This window comes from Notothenia rossii (assembly GCF_949606895.1).
Source record: "Notothenia rossii genome assembly, chromosome: 3".
In the NCBI taxonomy this organism is placed as follows: Eukaryota; Metazoa; Chordata; class Actinopteri; order Perciformes; family Nototheniidae; genus Notothenia; species Notothenia rossii.
Window position 1 is genome coordinate 76,919,345 of NC_136901.1, and position 26,292 is coordinate 76,945,636.

Here is a 26,292-nt window from a genome sequence, read left to right on the forward strand (position 1 = left end):
TGTTTACAATTATTATTTTATTTGTTTAACAAATGCAGAAGCTGGATATAGTTATGGAAGGAAAGAAGACACACTTTTACACTTCAACCCCCAAGGGTAAGGAAATAAGATACGCCACTTTATGTGTTGGTCTTAATACAGACAAGGCAAAGGATGTTTTGTTGTTGTAGTAGAGGATATCAGAGATGTTGACTAAACTTCAACCCAAGGATTCAGACAGCAAATTACTGTTGTCTGACAAATTATTTATTGACCTTTATGGAAACTTGCAGAGGTACAGACAAGTCAGTAGTTGCTGGAATTGCTGGTTCATATGTTTCAAACATTACAAAATACTGTACAAGAGGAAAGTAATGACATAAGCCAAACTGGAGAACCTCACCAACTCTTATTGTAATGCACTCAACATATCAAGCTACTCATTGGCTTTGGTTCACCTAGAAAGATGTTTGGCAGAGGCATTCATCTTACATTCAAATCTGTTGAAATAAAGGCAAGATAGGAGCAAAGGCACAGGGTTAAAACAAAACACAATCTCCTTCATGGCAAGTGAGCAGGAATTCAAAAAGCTAAAACGTTTTATGTACGACAAAAAAATCAGGAAAGAAATGCATCAGACCAGGACGAAAAACATCCAAAGCACACTTCACACTGAAAATAATAGTCAAAACATTTAAAATTGTACAATTGATTCAATAACTCTACACTTTACTGTTGCTGTGTTCAGATCAAACATGTATACACACATTTGTTGTCACTTTGGGATAATATATATTTTCTGTTTTGATCTACTGCTGGCTGAAACAGTGTCCTTTTGATGTGACTTTGGGAATCCAAGCAGAACAATCAAATTTAAAAAGCATGTTAAACCAAAGCCATCGGTTGATATACTGTACACACCCATATATAGTAAAGCAAGCAGAATATGTGATAAAATACAAGGCGCACCTCAGTTATATTTACAAAAAACTATTTGATGGAGGTTTGTTTACAAAAAAAGGCGAACGCAGAATACACAATCAATCATCTAAGCTTCATTTATGATAAGCACACTACAAAAATAACTGTTGATGAAACAAACGCTTCCCTTTTAAAGCTAATGCAGCTAGAGTAAAAAAATACACTTAAATACATATTTTATACACACACTAGTTCATTTCTGTGCATAAAGCAGTACGAAGTGATCAAAAACATTGACACTGTGTGCCAGAATTTTAAGTCAGTCATATTATTCCTTGTGAATGTTCCATAAAACAAACTTTTCCTTTATATAAAAAAACATTTAAATATAAAAATCCAGAAATGCAAGGGCTGACTAAGCAATACCTCTGTGATGAATGCACAATAAGAAATGATGTACTTGGTTCATTTTTCATTTCAGGTATTTAACAATAATATGATTAATTGTTCCTAATGCGAACAAAACATTGATGAACAGATGAGGGGGTCGGTTGCAGAGAGACAGTACAAAAAAAATGAAACAGAGGAGGTAGATATGGTGTCTCTACAACCAGCCTATCTGTGCGTTTGCGTGGTGTGTGTGTGTGTGTGTGTGTGTGTGTGTGTGTGTGTGTGTGTGTGTGTGTGTGTGTGTGTGTGTGTGTGTGTGTGTGTGTGTGTGTGTGTGTGTGTGTGTGTGTGTGAATAACTTGTGCTCTGAAATGACCTCAAATGCTTCTTTACATGTACAGAAGTCTGGTATTTAGATGTTCAAACGCTTTATATTGTCTTTGATACGCTTATGATCTGTTTTACACATATATAAGTATAGTTTTCTTTAACCGGAGGGTGTACAGTAGAAACAGCACAATACACAAAAAGTTTGCTTCATTAAGCACACTTTTGAAACAATACTGAAGTAAAAAGTGCAACTTTCCAAGTATTTTCAAGCTGTTCTTTGGTTTTAGCGAGGATTGTAATGATTATCAGGCGATTTCTAAAACTATATTATAGAATTTCAAGTACCATGATATTCACAACCTAACACACAGTCTGTCAAAGGGCGTGTGCACGTTTCTTTGTGTGTGGTAGATATTGAAATCTATGGCTTAAAATCACAGTAATTTGGCTATTCGACACTTATTTCCAAAATAAATAAATAAATGATGATGACACATCTACCGAAATCACAAGGAACTGAAAGACATAATGAAACATGAGGATTCCTATTTTCTCTGTGGTTTGGTTTGTAGTGAGCTAAATGTACACCAGCAGTGACCAAAACACAACTAGAACAACGAAATATACACTCACCGGCCACTATTTAGGTACACATTGCTAGTTCCTGGTTGGACCCCCTTTTGCCTTCAGAACTGCATACATTCTTTGTGGAATAGACTCAACAAGGTGCTGGAAACGTTCCTCAGAGATGTTGGTCCAGATTGACATGATAGCATCACGCAGTTGCGACAGATCGGTCGGCTGCACATCCATGATGTGAATCTCTCGTTCCACCACAAAGGTGCTCTATAGGATTAAGATCTGGTGACTGTGGAGGTCATTTGAGTAAAGTGAACTCATTGTCGTGTTCAAGAAACCAGTTGGAGATGATTTGATATTTGTGACATGGCGCGTTATCCTGCTAGAAATAGAAACTAGAAGACTGGCACACTGTGGTCATAAAGGGATGGACATGGTCAGAAACAATACTCAGGTAGGCTGTGGCGTTTAAACGATGCTCAATTCTATCATTTTTAACCAGTCTGGCCATTCTCCTCTGACCTCTGGCATCCTTCGAGAACTGCCGCCACTGTTCTTTTCTCTTTTTCTGAGCATTCTCTGTTAACCCTAGAGATGGTTGTGCGTGAAAATCCCAGTTGATCAGCAGTTGCTGAAATTACTCCAAGACCAGCCTGTCTAGCACCAACAACCATGCCACAATCAAAGTCACTTAAATCACCTTTCCTCCCAATTCTGATGCTCTGTTTGAACTTCACCAGGTCATCTTGACCATGTCATGTATACATGCCTAAAAGCATTGAGTTGCTGCCGTTTAATTGGCTGATTCGATATTTGCGTTAATGAGCAGGTGTACCAAATAAAGTGGCCAGTGAGTGTATATGGATGCGTAGATTACTGGTGCTCATTCTGAAGGCACCTACAAGGCCCTCTGTGCTCTGTGTGGCCGCTCTAAGCCTCTGCAGCATGGAGCCCGTTAGTGTGAGGTTTGTATCCGTTGGTCTCATTCTCGTTGAGCGCCTGCATCTCCTGTCCGGCCGCCTTCTTGTCGTTGGCCTTCTTTTCCCTGATCAGCTGTCTGCGGTGGTAGTACAGATAGCCCGGTAACAGGAAGCCAGCCAAGGAGAAGAGGATCAGGCCCAGGTTTATCTGATGGAAGAAAGTTACAGTTTCAGTCACAAAGTTCATTTATTTTGTAACTCGCTGCAAGTGTGTGGAGTTAGAGAAGAGCGAATGTCCTCACCCAGTAGGGGTCTCCTTTCAGTGGTCCGACCATGGCGATAAAGAGCGGCTGCTGCAGGAGAGCAAACAAAGCGCTGATCATGGATTGGAGGCCTGTCAGCGTGCCGAAGTGGTTGGACGGGTATCTGTGGGAGAGAATCACGTGGTTACCAAGAGTTTGAAGCACCTAATTAAATGAGCCCCAATTTACAAAAGAAAAGGTTAAGTAACAAAGACACTCCATTAAAGAAGTTTACCTTTTTAATGCCATACTTTCCTAATTGTTGTCAAAATAATATGTTTCAGTGGTGTGAATGTTTGACACATATAATGCAGCATCCCCTTTGTCAAGACATGTGGCTCAAATATCATTTAATAGAAATATCTTAAATTGTAAGCCACTTAGAACTATTTCGTTTGGCGTGCACTTTGTGAAACATCCCCCCCTAAGGTTTGCTTTTCAACTTCTTTTTGGCTGTGAATGTGTTTAACAGGGAGTTAGATGTAGTAGCTTGATGAATTAGCAGTGCTGCACTCACACAGCAGCATAAAGTCCTCCGCAGCAGGAGTGGATGAAGCCTCGGACCATCGTGTGGAGGATGAAGGTCAGGATCTGAGGTAGAGAAGGAGAAAAGAAGCCACACAATCAACGGGGACTGTTTATCTTTACTTGTTTACTCTGTCTACCATAATGTGTAATTATGGCACTGGACCGCAGACACAGACTTTGTAGTGGTTTTTTAGTTTTAGAGATAATCCAGTGTCTTTATAATAGTGTTCTGTACATGGACAGTAATGTGTGTCTTGGTAGATGTTTGGTGGCTCACTTTTTGGTTAATTTGTGATTTTATGGTGTAGTTTGGTGTCTCTGTAGTTATATTATACCACTGTAGTTTTTATATGTCTCTAAAAGTAACATTTCTTATGTCTGACACTATGGGCCCATAGGTTAGTGCCCAGTAAGCCATCCATGATGTGTTTTGAGGTGTTTGTGCTACCTGTAGAGGCATGTTGTCGATGAGGCAGCAGATTCCGAAGGCGAGCAGCAGCAGGTTGGTTAAAATGAAAGCCCTCATGGCGTTGGTCACTTTCTGGATCTTACGGTCTCTCGTGGGTAAACTAGTCTGCCTGATGGGGAACAGACAGAGAGGGGTTTTAACATTATTGTTATTCTCGAAGACACCATCCAATATATATCGTTGAGAATACAAACTAAAGAATAGGAGGTTGACTACCAAAGATGTCAATGTATTTCTCTTTTGAAAAGGGCATTCTCAATTGTTAGTCACCTTTGTGTTTTCTGTTGGTAATTATTAGTTTGATTTGATCTCAAACATGTACCTCTGCTCTGTGCCTGGGGGGACAGTCTTCTCATCGGTGCAATCCTTCATCCTCCAGTCCATGATGTATCCAATCAGAGGACATGTGAGCAGGCACAGCAGCTGCAGTGTGCCGAAGATGGACGAGTAGAAACTCACTGAAGAACAAGACATTCAAGCAAATAAGAATAAAGAAAATAGAAGGATATGCCGGAGAAATTATACAAATTAAAGCCGTAGCATTCCATTACTAACCTTTCTCTTCTTTCGCGAGCTTGTCAGATGCTGAAATGTAAAAATAAACACCACTCTGTCAGTAAATGTTTTTTTTTGTTCTTGATAACAATAAAATGGCTGGGAAAGTGCTTAGCGGTTCGAAACTCACAAGACTCTTCACCGTGGGAGACCATGAACTCCAGCATCTTGTTCATCGCTCCCATGAAGAAGATGATCCTCAACTGGGACATCCCCATCGTCACCAGACTCCACAGGAAGATGGGCGAGAACACAGACCGGCGGAAGGGAGGAGACTCTGACAGACGAGACGCAAGTACATTTATTTACATTTATATGCATATTAGAGATTACCTTTCTTATCAGAGTGTAAACGTTGTAAAACATTGAGTCTGTCAGTCTTTCAGGAAAGCAGTTTTATCATACAGTATAAATTGGTGGTTCCCATCTTAGGGGTCACATCCCGACGAGGGGAACAGCCTTCCTTTCTTAGTGACCCCTTCTCAGATATATCTTTAGATCAAAGGTCAAAGGGTCTAATGTAGGGCTGCTCAATTAATCCTATTTTAATCACAATTACGATTTTGGCTTGCAACGATTATGAAAACAACATAATTGAAATAAAATTATTTTTTTTAATTATTTTTAAAATATTTTTTTTATTGGTTTTTCAGTTGAATTATACTTAACGTTCAGGGTAATCCACTGTTAAAAACACACTGTTGACAATAAATTGATGTTTTCAAAGTAAATGGATAATCGTTTTTAATAATCGTGACATCAATTATTGATCCAAATAATCGAGATTATGATTTTTGCCATAATTGAGCAGCCCTAGTCTAATGATATATCAGAGGGATAACTAAATGATTAACAATGTAGACAGAAGTAACTTAAGAAACCTTCTGTAAGAACTTTTATTATAAATGGCCATGTGAGCCTCTAAAACGTATTTTAAAGAAAATCTGAAGGGAAACAAGCACCTAATTTTACATCCATATGTAAAATATATGGGCTGTCTTGACTCTGGACAGTCTTTGTATCCAGATGTAGTATGTTCTTTTGACAAGCAGAGGGCAGAGAGCTGCTTTGTGTGAGCCGGGGAACACAGACTCCGTGAACTGTTCCTGCCCCTGGCTTTGCACACACTTCTCTCTCTCCCCACGAAGCAGACTCATTAAAGAAAAATTTGTTTCCATGTCGTGAGGGAACAAGAAACAAAGCCATGACCCCGGTTGTGTCCTCAGTGACCCTGTCGCTCAAACACAGACTAAGCTACCGTCTTTCTTCTAGCATTTTCTTTGAGCTAGGATTAAAAATGTGGGAGCTAATCTACACCCAGTTTTGATGTGAAGGAGAAATCATGAGGACTTAGGACTTCTTTGATTGTACTTTTACTAGGCTACATATTATGCTGCTAGAAGGAACTGTGGGACGGCATTATCTTCTTACCTTGTTACAGAGATTCAGAATGGAAACACTAAGGCAATAATTAAGTATCTGGAAAATTCAACCAGCTCTTATCTTAGCTACAAATGTGATATTTCCAGGTCATATTACTCACTAAAGAACCTTCATAAGTAAAACCACAAATTTGACCACAGACTGGCAGGCGCTGATATAAAAGCAGAGAGAATATTAGTTGTGTTTGTTGACTTACTGGGTGCAGAATCAAAGTCAGTTCCATTAGGGAGTTTCTCTGTGGAGCGTCGGATATCTCCATTTTTCTCGCTGAGTCTCTCTGCGACAATCTTCTGGTCAGAAGAAGGCGTCTCTTGCAGTGTGAGGATCTTACTGTTATTATTAACACACAAACACACACACATTGAGGTTGAAGTAAAGGTCCGCTCTTCTGATGTACATGCTTGTGCCTTGGTATCTCCAAGAGATAAGGCGATCAACTGGCGTTCACACTCACCTGTAGTCTACCTCGTCGGGGGTTGGGAAGCCTTCAGTGGGCCAGTTGAGGAAACAGTTGAAGAAGACAAACCCGGCAAGGCCTGCCCAAACCCACATGATCACGCTGAAGGACACACCTGCATCGTAGATGAGCTGGTAAAAAGAGAGTGGAAGGGTCGTCAGATTGTTTAAGCATCTGGAATTTGCTTTGAGTTGTTTTTGTTATGTTTGCTTGTTAGGTAATGGGGAAAGTGTGAATGTAGCATTCACATGGTTAATTCACTGAAAAACACTTAAAGCAACATGTAGAGCTAAGGGGAGTGGCAGTCATGAGATTTGTATCTGTGGTTTTATCACTACAAAAGACCCTTTTCAATTCGACAAGTGTTAATGCTAATGTCTTAATTTAAGCAGCTGTGAAATGTAAAGGCACAGAGATTTACATTGTGTTTGACTTCAAGGAAACATCTAAGAATGTCAGAACAAGAAGTAATACAAATAAATGTGATAATTTGTCTTTATATTGCAATAATGCTCTAAAATGTTATACATCCCAAAATGCTCTTCAATGTATTCTTAAGGGTCAATACAAGTGTCCATTTATGTTGTACAAAGTGATCTTTAACATATGCTTTGTAATTTACCTTGACTCCAGGGAAGGTGACAGCAGAGGAGGCGTAGGAGCCGATCATCAGAGACAGGATGGTGGAGCTCAGAGAACCAAACATGTTGGGCAGCTGCAGGGGAAACATATGTTAGTTATTGATCAATCATATTCACCTCACAATAGGAAATACAATACTGTGGTATGCAACATTGATGGGCTGACGCAGTATGTTATTTTGACCAGCAGAGGGCAGAAAGCTGCTTTGTGTGAGCAGGATGAAGCAGGCGGGAGTTCCTCTTGAAGGGTTCCTGCCTCTGGCGTTTGCACCTTGTCACACTTCTCTCGCCCCACAGAGCAGACTCATTAAAGAAATATTAGTTTCCATGTCGTGAGGGAACAAGAACCAAAACCATGACCCAGGTTTTGTTCTCACTGACCCTATAATTCAAACGCAGACTAAGCTTTACTTAGACACCCTTCCATCGTTTTTATTCCTGCTTTTTCAACCCATTCTTTGAGTTGGGATTAAACACTTGGAAGCCGATCTATAGGCAGCTATCAAAGAACTTCTGAGGGTTCAGTGGACCCAGCCAGGGGGCACGCATGACACACAGCAAAGGAAACAAGGTGGTGGGCACCAGGCACTAACGCATCATATATTAGGTCGACCTATTTACAGTATTAAGAAGCTTAACAATGTAACAATGACCTATTGTGCTGGCGGCCCACTCAGTGTCCTTTGATTCGAGTTGTAAAAGGGTCAATCACGATTATAAAATCACATGTATGGGATTTTTGGTGCGCTGCATGACAAGCTCACTATTCTCTCTCAACACTGACCAGGTTTTTACAAACGTCTACTGACGTCACCTAATCTCCCCGCTGGGTCAGAGTTCATCCTGTAGGGTCAGTGTGCCTCATTTGTCCTCCCAGTCTGCCCTTTCCTCACTTACTGACGCTGGACCACATGATGGCAAGTCAGAGTTGGGAAATTGGGAACGCTGTGACAATAATACACTTTAAACTAATTTAATTAACTAAAACATGGGGAAAGAGGAATTCAGCCGCAGCATAAATCTGCAGCTTGCTGGTATGCATCCTGACCCCAAGGTCACCAGGACACAAGTCTCTGGGGAGCCACAAACCATTAAAATAACTTACAATAAAGGCTTTCCAGGAATTGTATAACCCCTTAAGGATTTCTAGAGTTGTTCTGCCTCCTACGTCCAGTAAGATCTTAAGTGTTAAATGACGGTGAGAACTAATGTGTACTTTTCTTTGTAGAAGTTTTGGTGTGTGGTGTCCATGCTGTTGTTTGGAGATTAGGCTGTGGTGACTGTTTGTGGCTGGCAGACTAATATGTTCGTGTGTGTGTTTTTGTCGCAGGCGGAAGAAAGATCTACTCTTAAGTCTGACACAAAGAGGTCTGCAGGTAAACAGGAAAAAAAAAAAAGAAGCTTTCCTGAGGATGTTCAAAAGCGAGCCCAACTGTCAGGGTGAGATGAGAAAAACATCCCGCTGAACACCCGTCCCTTTCAGCGCTTCTGAGAATCCAAATACTTCACGGTCTAACTGTGACCATGAGATGTAAAGCGCTGGACTCTCTGGCTGCGGAGGTTTATTGAACGTAGCCGAGAGGAGCCTCTGAGCACACAGGACAGTATACATATCTTAAAGCAAAGATGTTCTGGCCATGTGAAATGTCAGATAAGTGATATTTGCTTTCAGAGGTGCAGTAGTGTGTCTGAGAAATCTGTATGTGAGGTGGAAAGTAAAGAAAAAGTGTGAAATGTGCGTCTGCATGTGTGTTTGCACGTGTAGTGTGCATGTGCCAGCAGCAGGCGGGACTGTCACCACTGGTGTTTGGGCAGTTTTCAATAAATATATTTTTCAAAAAGAGCCTTGCAGCACATGTTCTGCATGCTAATGCCAACGAGACAAACACGTGGCCTTTGTGGAGGCAACAATAGGGTCAACCGAAGTCAGGAAGTCACACACAACTGGAGATTTGGCCTTTCGCTTGTCACGACAAATCAGTTCAGGCTCTACTCCTGCTGTGCTCGCTCACTTGGGTGTTGTAAGACTTTGACATCGGGTTTAATTAAGACTTTAATCGCTGAGAGAACAGGCCAAATGGTAGCTTAATGAGCAGTGAGATTTTGATATGGGGAATGGGAAGAGAAAGGGAACAGGAGAGAGTGAGAAAGAAGAAGAGCCGTGCATGAAAATAAGCAAGGATAGAAATAGCAAAAAACAGAGGTAGTGGGAGAACATTTTTGTAGATTTGACTGATCTCCCCAAGCTGCAGCTGCACCCCCTCTCTCTATGGAGATCCCAGCATGAAACACTCAACCACAGCTGATTAGCACATGCTTCTTCTCTCCACCTCAATCCTCTGCAGCCCTTTCACACTGTTCATGGATTCAAACCCTTATTCTTCACAGCGCTGGCGGAGTGTCCAGCTGCAATACACTTATATAACACAAAATATAATAGTCCAATGTAAAGATGGCGGTGGTTCAACTGCCCTGTCTGGAAACTTCAAACTACAACGTGGGACTCATGTTTGACTGGTTTCTTGTATTTGTCCCAAACTAGTATACCAAATTCCCGGTAATGGGCTCCATTTGTCGAGTACATTTAAAAAGAGCCTCTCTTTCTAGCTTAGACCAAAGTTAGCATGCAGACGACTGACAGCCCTCGTAACAAGCAGTGAGAAATAGCCTAGAGCACTTTTCTCACTAGCATGTGATCAGACAGGCCCCAATGCAGATGAAGGGCAACCCTAAATCATTTAGAGTAAGAGCAGGAAGACTGTCCACCTTCCTTCATTGACAAAGGGAAATACACGATAAAAGATGTACCGTACATAGTTAACATGCACCATTAAGGGTAGTTAAGGGCTGTGTGTGACAAGGAAACCACAAGGGTGTGTTCGCACAGGTGAATGAGTCTAGCACAAGATTTGGACATGTATCAAAGGTTTTTTTCAGAATTTCCAGTTAAGGAACGCCTTTTAAATTGCCATTTCCAGTAGATTGAACATCACTGCGCCTGCATCAAAGTCTCTGATCCCTCTTTCAGTTAGAGACTGTCAGTGTAAGAATTTACAATTATATGGACCTTTAACAAGATGATAATTGCATCTTATTAACATTTATAAAAAATGTAACCCTCTATTATGTTGTTCTATTTAACATTTTTACTTTCAAATTTTTTCATCCATTCCTTCACAAAAGCACACAAAATAGTTTTTAAATCGTGTCACAAACTGAACTTCTGTATGATTTTAAAGAGGGCTATTTGAGCTCTCTAGAAATGTTTCGTTGTGTCCCCTGTTCAGCTGAACTGCTGGTGTGTTATTCATTTAACATTTTCATCACTGCCTTATTTCAGTAAAACCCTTCGGCCTTTTTGCTGTAATTCATTTCGAAATATATATTTCTCTGCCAATTAGTTACAACATAATTTGATATGTTATTATTAGTACACACAAATGAATGTGCACATAACACCAGTGCTCTGTAGGGTAAGGAGGAGTTGACTACCTTGATCAAGGTCACACAGGCAGATTAATTCATTATCAACATTCAAAACTTTCCTTTAAGCAAAAGCAATCATGATGTGTGATTTCTGCCGGAATTGGAAAAAGATTATGATTGTTCAAATTGTATTGTTCTATATTATAAAGTGCTACATTCTACCGAAACAGATATCATAGCATCTGAATCGGGAGGTTTGCCCTCATTAACTGACTTGGGAAAGTGTTGTCCTTATGCAGTAACAGAGATTATTGTGTTCTGAGCTATTTCTGTAAAGCATATGATTTTAATGATGAGGGTATGTGTGCGTATATCTCTCAGACTTTAAACCATGCCATCATTTGTTTCAGAGCAACAACAACAACAGTGTGGAGGTCAGTCAATGCCGGTACACCAAACCCAATTAGAGATACAGAGGTCGTACAGGGACACAGAGGAGGGAGGAGTTGGAAATTACTCAAGTGTGTGTGTGGGTGTGTGTGTGTCACATGGTGTGTGTGTCACATGGTGTGTTTGCCTATGAAAATGTACTGGTATCAATACAACCTTTGTAGAACTCTTACAAGCCAATTGTTGGTGGAAAAGGCACCACCTGGATAAATATATACAGAACATATGATCCACTTGGTAAAGCTATGAACTTAATTCCATCAACATGCCATTTTTCCATCCTTGACATTTATGTGAGATTGCACTAATAAACATGAATACATTGTTGAGTAAGCCCATAAAGTTTGTGAGCTCCCAGTGACCTCGACCTTTGAAGCCATCTTTTCTAAACAGATCATCCGTGAGTTTAAGTAAATTTTTGCACCAAATCTAAAGAAATTGTCTTCCTTAGCGATAATGTTTGAAGAGATGGAACGCACGGACAGACAGATGGATAACCCAACATAACGCCTTGGCAAATTATTTCGTTTAACAACGTTGTTGGGATTTCAATTCTCTCAAATAAAAAAACTAACATAACTTGTGACACGGTGCAAACAATTCCTTATATGTTTCTTTAGTTAAACAGCCCTTTCAGATTCACATTGAAAACCGTCTCAGTGAGATATATGGTAACAGTTGAAAGGAGCAGAATATTTATTTAAAGGTATCCCCAGACTGAGAGCCTTGCTTTCTTTTCCACAGAGCGAGGCTACAGGGGGGAAAGTCACCGGCAAGGGTCATCTGTCTATACTCAGCTTCCTTATCTAAACATGTTTCATGTCCGTCTCCTGTATGTACATAACCAAGCCACCACGTGTGTACATACGCACAGTCATGCAGAGTTGAAAAGGTTCTGCATTGATTTTCTGCTGACTGCTGTGCAGAACAGTGGAATATAAGAGAGTGGGAACATGGGAAAAAAGAACAAAGGAATAAGAGAGAGGTAACTGAGGAGACTACAGAAAGCATGTCCTTGAGTGTTTTGAATAGAGGTGCAGGGGCCGAGCTTCGGGGAGGGTGTGTTATCATTAACGGGCCGTTATTGGTGGAAACACAACTGGGAGTTTCCATTTTGGAAAGGTCGTGTGCTGGGACTCTGGGACATGCACACACATACCGGAATACCTGCCATGACACAGGAGGCGGCAGCAACAATAAAAACACTTGATAATGTTGGTACCAGCTGACACATCACACACAAACACACATGCCTGGCGTGAGTGTAAACAAACACAGCTCCCAGTCGCAGCATATAATGTTTCCTCAGCTGACACAAATATAGGCTCCAACCACGCTGAGACTCTCAGCTACTAAAACTTTCCTGCTCATTTATTCCTGGAACACAAATTACTACTTTCTCAGAATATGAGTTACGTAACTACAGCAAAAGAGAAAGGAAAAGGCTAATTATGGAACAAATTGTGATTTATATCCTTTAAAATAACCCTCTCACGCAGGGCCGGCTCTAGATAATTTGCAGCCCTAGGCGAGATTTGAGTTGGCGCCCCAGCCAGAGAATCGTACAATAGAAAAGATAAAGATCAATAGAGTATCCAAGGAATACACAATAGAATGGGGGGTGGACGTCACATCCTCTAGGGGGGTCCGGAGGTATTCCCCCCAGGGAAGATTTTTTTTAACATTTTAAAGGTCACATGTCATGCTTTTTCGGTTATTGCCCGTCCCCTTGTGTTTTATGAAGGTTTTTCTGCATGTAAACGGTGTGCAGAGTCAAAACCCTCAAAGTACACCCTGTAGCGAGTAACACTCTAAAACAGAAAATACCTCCCCAAAACGCCTCGTTGGTGAAACTTCATCATGACGTCATCATCCATTTAATTATTCCGGGTACGTGCTTACGAAAGCACGTACCCGGAACTAAATGGGCCAATCCGTGGAGCCGTTACGTTACGTCCGCGGAGCCGTTACGTTAAGCCCCCGCTGATTGGTCCAAATTGACCAATCCACACACACACACTCAGTGCAGGCAGCCCTGCTGATTTCTGCTCGTGCTGCAGGCTGATAAAAGACAGTTGGGATCGCGCGAAATTTTCTCTGCAGACCCATTCTCACAGCGTTTCTCAACCTATAAACCTTTTTCTTACTCAATATCAAGCCACACTTATTGTTTTTATTTCGGCTGTGACTTTGTGTGTGTTCAGGTTGAGTTTGGCTGTGTTTGGCTCTGTATCGCTAAACAAGGAAATCAGGGAGGGGCGGGGGGGGGGGGGGAGTGAGGAGCTGCAATGAGCCGTTTAGTGGAGAAAGTGAATACTGCTGAATACACATACTTTACAGAGATGCTGTATGCGAAACCAATGTGAGTTTGGAAAATTGCACAGTATTTTTCTATTTTAGTATACCTCAACAATGGAATTATGATCAGTGGAAATGGCCATGACATGTGACCTTTAAAGTAAAATGCTTCAATCTGGTGCACTTTAAGCAGAATTACTACTAGATCTAGGGGGTACAACTCTAAACACCCATATGAAAAAGATTGGTTTACATTTTATTATCAAATAAGTATGTGAACATAACCAATAACCTACCATAGCAATAACAAATAAATGTAACTTATTTTATTTTTGTTGTTCATTCATATCTTATTTGACCTATTACCATTTATTTATTCGTGCTTTTTTTTTAATCTCTCCAGTTTAAAACAATATTTTTGGTTTACTGTCCTATAGTATAAATTGAAATGATTTCAAACCTGTTTTATTCCAATAATTATAAAGGAGTGCCTTGTAAATATTTGTTTACATAAATTGTGACCAAACCGTTTGAGACCCACTGAGATAACTTAGACTAAAGTGAACTATCTAAACACTCAGAGTCCTTTACCTCACTGAGCTGTAGTCATCAGCCTCTCAGTCTGACTGGAGAGGACTCTCCCTCCACATAAGAATTATGTAAGTAGAAACGTCTTCTTCTAATATCCTTTAGAGCAGCTAGCACCAGATTCTAATAACAACAGCGCCGGTACCGGTCAGGTACCGGTGCACCCTCCCTCTCTCCCTCATTCGCTCCCAAGCTCACTCGCACTTTGGCTGTGAGCTGCGGGCGCCAGATAAGCCAACATCCCCCATTTTCATCACTTACAGCGCCCATCGTACAGGGCAAATGAAAAGTGTAACCGGGGTCAAAAAAGGGTGTTACATTTACTTAATTATGAATGTTGTTACATCAAGGCCGAAAATTAGGATGAGCACCAACGGTCAAAAATGTTTTTCTACCAGCGCAGCGCCTCCCCAGATCTTGCGCCCTAGGCGAAAATCTATAACGCCAGTGCTGCGGGCCGGCCCTGCTCTCACGGTGCTGATATCTGGAATTGTTTATATATTCTTGATCAAATAGACGAGTTCACATTTTCTCACACGCGATGGTTTGTATGTTTAGCAACTCAAACATTGACAGATGGAGGAACAGACAGATATTGACGTGTTTCCTTTTGGCTAAGAGTCTGGAATTATTATTACGTTTAAAGATTTAAACCCTGGAGCCAATTAAAGCACCTTTAACGACTGTCCGTGTTCTTTTGTGGCAGCTTTTCAAGGACAGAAATAAGACACACTCACAACATTACTGAAATTGGTCAGGGACACATACAGTACATACTGTAGTGTAAAAACATGTGCAGCCTCTGAGTCTGAGACGACCGTGTAATGTTGTTTTCCTGAAATACAATCCATCCTAGAGGTTAATGTAATTTCCTTTTCTTTTTTTCCTCTCTATCTCATCTCTATCTTTCTTTACAATGTCAGCAAAGGTCCCAACAGCCGTCAAAATACAGGTATCAATGAGCAGGACCTTGTCTACCAAAACAATGTGAGCGAACACAGATGAGCGACTGTCTCTTCCAAAATTCACAAGAAATATGTTTACTATCAAAACAAGATAGACACATTGATAGAAGCCAGCTTTTGATTGTTCTTGAAAAAACAACAACACCGGATCTGTTTTAGCAACAACTAACAGTAGTTATAGTTAGAAAGGATCAGATTTGTACCACAGGTGAAGAATATAATTTAACTCTATGCAGTGTACATATACAATGATGAATCTTGAGGATCTGAAAGAATTTGCTACTGATTATGTAATCCATCTCATTTTAAAACATTGGTCTTATAAGTATCGGTCTATTATTGTGTCTCACCGTGAGTGATGTGAAGGTCAGACAGATGCCTCCGAAGCCATTAAAGGAGAGAGCCAAGAAAATGAGCGCTGACAGGTCTGCGTTAAAAAATAAAACAGAAACACGGAAGAGTTCAAATCAACTCTCTCAAAATAAAATCAGGACATGTCTTCAACCTCATCCACCGAAGTTTTTAAAATCCTTTTATTGACTGCACTTGAAGATTAAGCAAGAAGTTGAAGTCACAATTAAGGTAAAAGTAAGCATTTTTTTTTTCCTGCTATATTTTTGCTTGTTTATGTTATGTTTGTACAACCGCCCTTCAAAGTCCATCTTTATGAACTACCTGGTTTAGTTATAGGACATTTAATAATAGCTTCAAGAAAAGACATGTGACACTACAGTATCAGTTTGAGTTAAATAAATAGGCTTCAGGAAGTAAATATAGCATTTTTCGGTAGCTCACGGGCACTTCCTGGTGTGTATTTAATACCAGCTGAGTAACTTAGTTTTATAATGTGTATAGTGTGGTAAACCTGATTGAACCTGATCCTGATTTCAATCACATCTGAAACTTAACTACCTGGTTTCCATTGCAGCCGGAGGCATCGGTTAGATCAAACAGTGAGATGGACATTTGTGAAGAAAGGAGTGTAAAGAATGTGGATAAAATGAAATATGGATTGTTTGGTCTATTTTTACATCTGTCCAATTACACCTGCTGTAAGTGCTCAATTGCCTTGTTGAAGTTTACTAATGGGTAACTTTGACCACACACAGATCACACTTTTTGACCTTTTGTGTCACTGCTGAGAAAATGTTTGTGGTAATATATATGGAAATGTAATACCCTGTATATACTCTTCTTCCTGTATGTTCTCAGTGCTTTATTTCTTATATTCTTATCACATTCCTGCTTGTCATTACACTTGTGAGATAATGTTGGATCAACTTGTACCTTACTCTTGGACTAATACATATGTTCTATGTATGTAGCGTTACGCTGCTAAATATTATACTTTATTTATACCTCACTATCATTTTTGTCATTTCTTTTTCAAAAATGGCACCACTTATATCAGTTTTATTTGTTTTTTAATGTTTTTATTTAGGGCATGCTTCATGTAGCCCTTATTGTCTTAGCTGTGAGTGAGTTGTTTTATTTATTAATAATTTGTAAACGTGAAGATGTTGCTCTTCAAGACAAGCAGCATGTAATCATGACCACAGATGGTGTGCTAAAAGCTGACACTCAACTGAAAGATAACTGAAATAGATCTAAACATTTCTTACTTCACATTTTGGATCTGATTCATCGATATCCGGCACATGCATTTTTCACTCTATGTGTTTGTACTCACCCTGAGGATTGTAGACAGACCCTGCCATTATAACACAGGACAGGCCGAAACAGAAACTGTAACAAAAGTAAAAAAAAAGAACATAATAAGCTCTTACATAGCACATCTTATTTTCATTAAGTTGCATTTAATTATTTTAAGGAACAATGTAGGACGTATAAAAACTCCCAGAGGGCCGTGTTGGAAATACCACAGATTACTCAGCACTATCTGTTGGAGTAAGTGTCTTCAGTCATACAACTGCTACGCTATTTAGTGAAAGTATGATTCAAAATAGACACTGTTCAGTATGACAAAGAGAAAAAAAAGATAAAGATAAAAAAGATAGACTGGAATACACTTTACCATATTTCCATACATGGAAAACATTAAAAGTAGGATTCACAGAACAGCAGTTATTTTGTTAGTTATCTGCCAAAGACTAAACTGTCTGTGGTTAAACCGATAAACTTATCTTCTACCACATTTCATCTGCTCTCAACTTATTATCAAAGCATATGGCTACTAAATTCCATTCATAGCTGCCGAAACAGAGAATGAGTGAAGGAGGAAGTGAATGTGTGTTTGCGCGTTTAACATTTTACAGTAACACTTTGAAGATACCGAGGGCAAATTATTCTGAAAGTTTATGTAAGGTCGGACGTTTCCACACTCGACACACCCACACCCACACCCACACCCCTACACACACAACTAAATGTATTCATTCTCGCACAACATTTTAGGAATGTGAGCCGTCAACTTTTTTCTCAGTCTATCACCTCAGTAGTAGTTGAGGAATTTACTCTCCTTCCAGATTTCAGTATCGCAGAAATGTATAAAGGAAATCGGAAGTTGTCAAAAGGACAAATTCAACACCTTTTCAATAAGCAATTGTGAAAAAACGGATTTAGGTTTTTTATCAATTATAATGAAACAAGTTAACATGGTGAAATGTCTCTGACTATTTTACAATCATTACCTGCCCACCAGGCGAATTGGGCGTGGCCCAAACCTGTCCATCAGGATCCCGAGTGGCAGGGTGGTGGCACTGAGCAAGAAGGACCCAATAGTGAAGCCCAGATTCAGCATCTCTTCCTGGTCCAAGCAGTAGAGCCACTCAACGTCACCTTCAGAAGAGTTACCCAAAGGCACGACTAAGGACTCATTCACTGTGGGGGCGAGATAAGACAGGGGAAAGTTAGAATATGAAAAGAGAAAGACCATGCGTTGGGTCTACAGACGGTGTAGAAGAAAGTAATCAGGTACCAGATTTGCTACCAAAAAATGTTTCCTCCAGACTTTTCTCTAACCTTTGCCCTTTATTGGGTATTGGAAGAATTGTCTATCTCATGTCTCTAAAGAGCTACAACAGGTAGACATATGCAATCAGTGTCACAGAGTTTCCAAGTAACGCTGCTTCCAAACTGAGGGATCACAAGCCATACACGTTGGAAATCACAGTTGACATTAGCTTTAAATAGTCATTATGTAGGGTCACAGAGACTCTGAGTGCAGTGTACATTGAACAAATATAAATAATAATTGCAAATTGCCATTTCAAAACAAATTAAATACATGGAAAATAGCCTTTTTCTTTGAATTAGCTTGCACATTTGATAAAGATATCAAAATATAGAAAAGCTAAGACAACCTTTTAATGATTAACAAGATATAATGGCTACCTATAAACAAAAATATACTCCTTTGAGTTGCTCAAGTCATTCACTTGTATTCAAATGTCCAGTATGTTATCTTAATAATAGTATTACTCATGTTTGAGGTCAACTAGACCCAAGTTAACAAAACTCTAAAAAAGACTTGCAGCATACAAATGACTATAAACACCAACACAGATATACAAAATATAACATTCCTCTGTAATTCTTCTGTAAATCAAAAAGTGTCACAGTGATTTAAGTATGACGAGTATGCTTTGGGAGCTGTTTAAGAGAAACACATCGAGGGTTAAGTAATGGACAGCTGCTGGTTTTACCTGAGCACAGGTGAGAGTAGAAGCCCTCTCGCTTCAGCATGATGAGCAGCGAGCCCCATCCCAGCAGCACGGCCGAACACAGCAGGTTCTCCAGCACCGCCGTCACCGCCATCCACCAGCGCCTCCTGTACGCCTGCAGGAGAGAGGGCGCCATCGCTGCTGCTCTGCGAGGAAACACATGTGAGAATTCATTTAATGTAGAACAAGCATTTTCCGATGTAAGGCCATTTTAGTGGGTAAATGATTGTCCAGCAACAAAGTATATAAAATGTATCACTTCCACATAGGCTCCTAGATTAGCTTTTATCCAAATACACAAAACTCAACAAGAAACTATTTATAATCAGCAATCTATCCATTTCTATTCAACTATTGTAAATAAAATCCGTCAGTCAAATATACCATTTAATTTAAAGGTCCCATGTCATGCTTTTCCAGTTATTACCCGTCCCCTTGTTTATTATGTAGCTTTTTATGCATGTAAACGGTCTGCAGTCACAAACCCTCAAAGTACACCCTGCAGCGAGTAAAACTCTAACACAGAAAAAAACCTGTCCATACTGCCCCAGGACGCCTCGTTGGAGATTTTTATTTTTCCATTTTTTTCTTCCGGGAACCAAGTGACGTAACGACGACCCAATGGACCAATTGGTCCAAATGGACCAATCCGTGGAGCTCCTGCATAACACGACAATCCCTTGGTGTCACTATCAAACTCAGTGGGGGGACCTTTAGCGTACATTTTCAACTATCAGGGAGTCCCATTGACTTGCATAGAGCTTTTCTCAGCCGCAGCTACGTGGATCTCCACTCACAGTACACCACCAACGTGCTCAGGCTAAGTTCAGGCTGAGTTTTGCCGTGTCTCGCAGACCCCACGTAGAAACCAGGAAACGACACCAGGAAACGACACAGCTCACACTGTCGGCTCCTCGAGTCTCAAAGGGCGGAGCAGCAAGCCCCGCAACGTCCCGCCAACACGGCACCCAGACCCCACGCAGCATTCTCATCTTTTTGTCATTACTGGTGTATTTTTCTGGTTGCTAACAAACGCCGTTGTAACACATAAACACACATCAGAGCACAGTGGGCTCATAGGGAGGGGGGGGCAGGAGCTCCAACAAGGCGTGTAGGACAGAGAGTGAATACACATACTATACAGAGATGCTGTATGAGAAACCAATGTGAGTTTGGAACATTGAACAATGTAAATATATTGTAGTAGACCTCAACAATGGAATTATGATCAATCGAAATGGCCATGACTTGAGACCTTTAATAAACATTCATAAAAAAAACAAGAAAAACTATGAAACGTAAACGTTTTGCTACTTTTGATTAACACATGCTTAGTTCTGCCTATTTTGTTGTTGATTGACTTATGATTGAACCTCAAGAACAAACAGAACAGTAAACAAACAATATTGCCAACAAAATAAAAGGAAGCATTAGATAATTCATGACGATCCTCTTTATGAGAAGTTGATACAACTTGAGTTTAAAAGGATCCATTTTGAGTAAGACGCTCCACATATATGACAAAAACAAAGATTTACAAAACAGCATCTATTTACTCTCCATTGAAAATCTGACATAATTATTATGTTTACTTCCCTGGGGAGACCTAATGAAGCCCCTTGAGACGGGACATTCTTCTCTCGGTTTGCCTAATGAGTGCCCATGTGACCAGTCATTGTTTTGTAAATCCCAGTTGGGTACCTGACACCTTGCACTGCATTGTCCTCAGAAATACTCTCACTGTGCTCTCAGCAGACCAGCTATTTCTCCCAGAAGAAACAATGCCGAGTGCTCAATGTGTCTGCTTTTGTTCTAGAAATAGGGATAGCATCTTAAAAGGACGACATTTCAATCTGAAAGTTGGATTCAAGGAGTCTTTAAACAGCATGTAACCACAGCTTAGTTTAGGGGATTAACTGCCTGGGATTAATGGGTAAAAGGTGAGTGGTGAGGCAGTTTATAGAAAAACCGACCGCATTGATACTACAAACAGACAAACACAGACACATACATGTATAGACATAAAGACACAGGTCAGGTCATTGGTCACTGTAACCTTGGACTCGGGTGACCAAAACACAGAGTGAAGTCATGCCCACTACCCTGACAGGATCATAGACTGTATAAATCAAATAACACACACACACACACACACACACACACACACACACACACACACACACACACACACACACACACACACACACACACACACACACACACACCACACACACACACCACACACACAGACACACAGACACACACACACACACACACACACACACACACACACACACACACACACACACACACACACACACACACACACACACACACACACACACACACACACACACACAGTAACCAGCAATTCCATTTGGCGGGAACCAGAGAAGAGGTGGAGAGAAGCAGTGCAGGGGCGGATCTAGAAAAATATTCATGGTGTGGCAAGAGGGTGGCAGGAGAATTTGAGGGGTGGCATCCCCTGGCAGAAGTATATGCTGATTTAATCGCAGTCATATCAATCAATGTTAACTTGGAAAGCCACAATATTTATTTTAACTGAATAACATTTGGTGACATTATTGTGGCACATCAGTAAAGCCTTAAATATAAATATATAAGGTGGCAGACTTAATTTAATGAATTTTAACTGAACAATAACTGAATGAGTTTTTTTCACTCTTAGACCAGCAGACTGCTGCAATAAGTACATTAATTAACTGTCTCATCGATGTTTGTCTGAATGAATATGATACTATTAACAATCATATTATTCCTATCAGCTGTCAATCACTGTTATCATTCACATATTCAGTGTTATTATTAAATAAACTATATTTTTTGGAGGAGTTAATGATGAATGTTCCTCAAGATGCTTGCTCAGCCTCCTTAGTAAGTAATGACTATCATATATCAAAAGATTCAAAGGAACAGTTCAGCGCCCCACAACTTCATTGCAAACAGTTACAACCTGGACTTTACATCAGAAAGAACAAACATTAAAGAAGCGACTAACTGCATCAGTTAGGGTTAAAAAACGTGTATTCAACTAAAACATATACATCGCTGCAGTAAGTTATTATCCAGTGGAAAGCCCTTACCTACTGGCCTAGTTCAATCAAAGTGGTTACTTTTTTTTGGCTGGGCAGTGAAGTTTTACGTCTTATTTGACTTTCTCAGGACTTAAAACTGTTTTTTGGGGGCAGACCCCCACAAAGAAAAAAATATATGAACACACGTAAGGTCATCATCTAAACAGTTTGTTATGTTCATCGAGTCACCCGTGAGCAGAGCATCAAGTTGGCATGCCTATAACAGCTGAATGTGGCGATTACCATCTTGTTCAGCAAAACGCCTCACAAACTTATTAAGATTTAAAGCTATGGTGCGTTTTGATTCAATGCTGAGTTCAGCCTGAAGAACATATAGAGGATTAAAAAACTAATGTCACAACAGGACTTAGAAAAGCTTGTCCATGCTTTTTAATAGACTCGACTACTGCAATATAGTGTATTCACAGGGCTGACACAAAAATCCATCAGAAAACTGCAGCTGATTCAGAACGCTGCTGCACGTGTCCTCACTTACATTAAAAGAGTGGATCACATCAGTCCGGTTCTGAAATCTTTACATTGGCTTCCAGTCGGCCAAATAATTGATTTTAAAGTACTATTGCTAGTTTTTAAATCATTACATGGTTTAGGACCAAAGTATATTGTTGAACTCCTACATAATTACGAGCCATCAAGGTGCCTCAGGTCTTCTGGGACGGGTCTGCTATCGGTTCCGAAAGTAAAAACAAAACATGGAGAGGCAGCATTTAGCTATTATGCCCCGACAATCTGGAACAAACTACCCAAATCATGCACGTCGGCAGAAACGCTTCCTATTTTTAAATCGAGCCTAAAAACATTTCTCTTTGGCTGCTTTTAATTGAGCTGCTCATATTCACACTACAGTAGGCCTATGCCTTTTAAACATGTATTGTATACCTGTGGTGTTTATTTTTATTATTTTATTATTTTTGCTTTGTAATGCCTGTTGTAAAATTCCATTATATATGCCAATGTGTTTTTACTGTATGTATTCCTAAAAAGTATTTTCAATTGTTTTGTAAAGCACTTTGAATTGTCGCGTACAGAAAAGTGCTATATAAATAATCTTGCCTTGCCTTGCCTTACAGCCAAACTTGACAGGCTCTTCTCTGTCATTGTAGACCGCAAATACCTCATTCCTTCCGTCTACTTGGATCCAAAAGGCTTCTGGTTTTGCGCTGTCCCCCCGTTCAAATGAAATCGCCGCCAATCATATTTCCAGGCTCGTGCCAGGGCCAGGGGAGGGGTTACAAGGCTCGCGTCTTGTGCTGCATTCACTTGCACTCGGACATCAGATATTTTCTCTCATAAATGTCCGATGAGCCACAACTTTTCTTTCAAAACGAAGCTGCCAACTGGGGTGGCAAAGTATTTTTCTGAGGTGGCAGCTGCCACCCCGTGCCACCCCGTAGGACTGCCACTGGTGGGAGGTAAAGTCAAACCACTGGATTTGAAGAGAGACGGGGGGAAGGGCTGCAAATCAAGGCCTCAAACAGGAAACACAAAGTAGTTACTAATGAGGGTGCCTCTTTGGTGTCTGTGTGTGTATCTGTGTGTTTGTGTGTGTGTGTTGTACGGAAGAAGTCAGGAGGATCTACTGGGACAGATTTGTCTCTGCGTGTGTCTACCAGTCTATGTGCTCGCGCTGGTAATGCGATTATCTAAAGCACACTGAACTGCCTTTGTGCTGAAAACAGAGTTTGAAAAGGGGGGATTTCTGTGTAACTGACACCCAAGTCTGGAAACCCCTTTAGTACACACACAACTCCCCAACTCTCAATGAGGCGACAGAGCAAGGCGGCGCTCATTCAGTCCTGTGAATGCTTAATCCACAAATGAACCTGATCATTAAACCACAAGAGTAGATTTGCACAGTAAACAGGCTAACTTGTGGCCCATGGGTGTCTGAAATCAGGGCTAAGGCTATAGCCGATAAGGACAAGTAACGATTGTCTTCATGATGGATTACAATTCTCAAATAAATGTTTGGCCTTTAATAAATCAGAAAACCTTGACAAATGGCAGAATAAGTGACTATGAAAATTGTAAAAAAAAGTGAATTTATTCAATTCGCTTTTGAGATTGCTTTTTGAGCATTTCTTAAGAAAAGTGCAGAGGTGTAGTAATGTAAAGAAAGACATGACATGCAACAAAGGTCCCACGGCTAAACGCTTGGAGGCCTGAAGCAGAAAACAAGCCACAGAAGATGCATCAATCAGAAAACTGCAAGAAATTGATTGATTTTATGTTTTGTATCTGTTTGTTTTGATCTGTTTTGTGTTTAGCTTTTTATCTTATTTATTGATGTGTGTCTTGTCTTTTTGTATGTGATATGGACCTTGAGTCTGAAATAAAGATTGAATATAGAAATATAGAGCATTAAAATGTCTGATGCTGCCATAAGATTCAAAAAGTGCACAGATTTGAGGGTGCGGATGCTCTTTCATCGGGTTGATAAACTGTCTTTTTTCACTTTGAGTAAATGCAGCAGAACGGTTGGACAGACCAGGATTTCAAACATGAACAGACACAGTCTACTGAAGACCTAAGTAGAGGCTACTGTCACATGGATTTGGATTTGCTTTGCTGTGGCTGCAACACACAATAAACACACATAACATTCACACTTATAGCACAGAGAGTCAACATATTAAATTCAATATGGAGCAATGGCTACTTGGTGTCACAACAACAGAGCATTGGTCTGCATGTAAGGTATCAGTTGCTCCTTTCTATTATGGTTACCCAGAGATTCCTTCGCTCTGTTTACCTGAGCACCAGTAGCTGATGCAATGTTGCCATGAGTGACTCCACTGTCTGAGGAAAGTTTTTGTAGGCTATGTGTAGAGCTTTTACAATAAAGGCTATGGTGGATAAGGACGATTTCTTTTTAACTTCTTCTGTATACCAATTTGGCTTAAACATGATAGTCTTCAGTCATTACGTGAACTGCTTTCTTTCAAGTCTTTCTGTTAATGCCCCCATCCTGAGTTGCTCTTTTTTCCCTGCAGGGATGTTTCTGACCTTGACCAGTTGTGTTTATCAACCTCTGCCGGACATAAAGGACTGCAGGGCAAACTCTTTACTCTCACAAGTTTCCAAGAAAATAAACCACGCGCCCTGGGAGCCTCTGTTCCTCGTGGAGTCCAGCAACGAGGCTGCCCGGCCGGCGAGCAGCTGTCTCTCCGCGGGCATGACCTCAGCCCGGGCTCTGGTTACCGGGAGGACTGCTGAAAAGACCTGTCAGTGTCCCGGAGCAAGCCCCCCCCCCCCCCCCCCCCAAACAAAGTGGTGGATATAACTACGTGTTTCCAGTTTGCAGGTGACAGTGAAAGAGGCATGGAATCAAATGGGATTGGTAGTAGTGCTGGGAACAAGAACGCGACGATGTCCATTTATGTAAATTATCACAAAATATAGTTGCCACAAGGAAAAATTATGTCACAAAACACCTTTCAAATGTTTAGTTGTTGTTGAAGTGATTCATCAAAATGAAAAAAAAAATCTGTTTTGTATTTTATATATTTTTTTTTTATCTGACTTTAAGGGGCATCCATTTATCTAACCCAAACACTCCTGCGATCACTGCTTCTGGTAATTACCTTTAAATGATAGGCTATAATGAAACATGTGTCTAATTTACTAAGTGCACTTTATAGGATTACACATGAGTAAACATGACAGCATTTGAGGTTTTCCACTCAATGAAAGGTAAACACAGAAACAGTCATTTGGATGGTCACTTCCCGAAACATCTTCAGGTATGCTACTACTTCTAATTTCCTGTTTTCTAATGACACTCTCGCTTTCTGTGAACGCGCCAAAAATTGAATCAGCCTTATCAGCTTTAATGTCTACAGACTGTGTAGGCAAACGGACTGTTTTATACTATCTAACGTGGGCTAAAAGTTTCAGTTTCATGCCACGTGTGTGTTACTGCCTGTTCGTCATGCTGCCGCGTCACTCCCCGAAAACGCACACACACGTTACTACAGTTTATAAGCCTTATATAGACACATTATTGACCAACATACCAACAAAGTGTAAAAACTCATATGGGCTACTTACGTCAGTTGTGGGTCTTCTCAGAGGGAAAAAAGTAAAAGTGTTTGTTGCTCACTGAGAGGAGAAAATAAGGAAGACAAAGTGCTCTCAGATGAGTGTTGTTCTTGTAGGCAGTGAATTAAAGCGTTGCCTCTCTCTGCTTCCCTTTTTTGTGGAGGAGGATCCCTTGTAGTCTTTAAGAACTTCCACACTTCTTTCTCTAGTT

At 40.4% G+C, this 26,292-nt stretch overlaps 1 protein-coding gene across 2 annotated transcripts; it reads right to left on the reverse strand.

Moving 5' to 3' along the window:
* slc43a1a (solute carrier family 43 member 1a) lies at positions 1–26,270 on the reverse strand. Of its 2 annotated transcripts, none has more exons than XM_079670909.1 (15): positions 26,091–26,270; positions 18,907–19,065; positions 17,893–18,082; positions 16,932–16,987; positions 15,592–15,668; positions 7,496–7,588; positions 6,871–7,004; positions 6,613–6,746; positions 5,104–5,250; positions 4,974–5,003; positions 4,741–4,876; positions 4,398–4,527; positions 3,939–4,012; positions 3,422–3,545; positions 1–3,327 (listed from the first exon to the last, which is right to left on the reverse strand). In XM_079670909.1, the coding sequence occupies exons 2-15, from the start codon at positions 19,058–19,060 to the stop codon at positions 3,130–3,132; spliced, it is 1,677 nt and encodes a 558-aa protein (XP_079527035.1). In that variant the 5' UTR covers positions 19,061–19,065; positions 26,091–26,270; the 3' UTR covers positions 1–3,129. The 2 variants fall into 2 exon arrangements, with proteins under 2 accessions (XP_079527035.1, XP_079527034.1); XM_079670908.1 differs by having other exon boundaries at positions 18,907–19,070.
* Positions 26,271–26,292: the final 22 nt, after the last annotated feature.

Excerpts from the sequence above, each read along its gene's own strand:
- slc43a1a (XM_079670909.1), bottom strand. The coding sequence starts at position 19,060 with ATGGCGCCCTCTCTCCTGCAGGCGTACAGGAGGCGCTGGTGGATGGCG. Across the intron at positions 4,877-4,973 it reads GCTCGCGAAAGAAGAGAAAG|TGAGTTTCTACTCGTCCATC; the intron begins GTTAGTAATGGA and ends CTTGTTCTTCAG. Across the intron at positions 4,013-4,397 it reads TCGACAACATGCCTCTACAG|ATCCTGACCTTCATCCTCCA; the intron begins GTAGCACAAACA and ends TCTCTACCTCAG.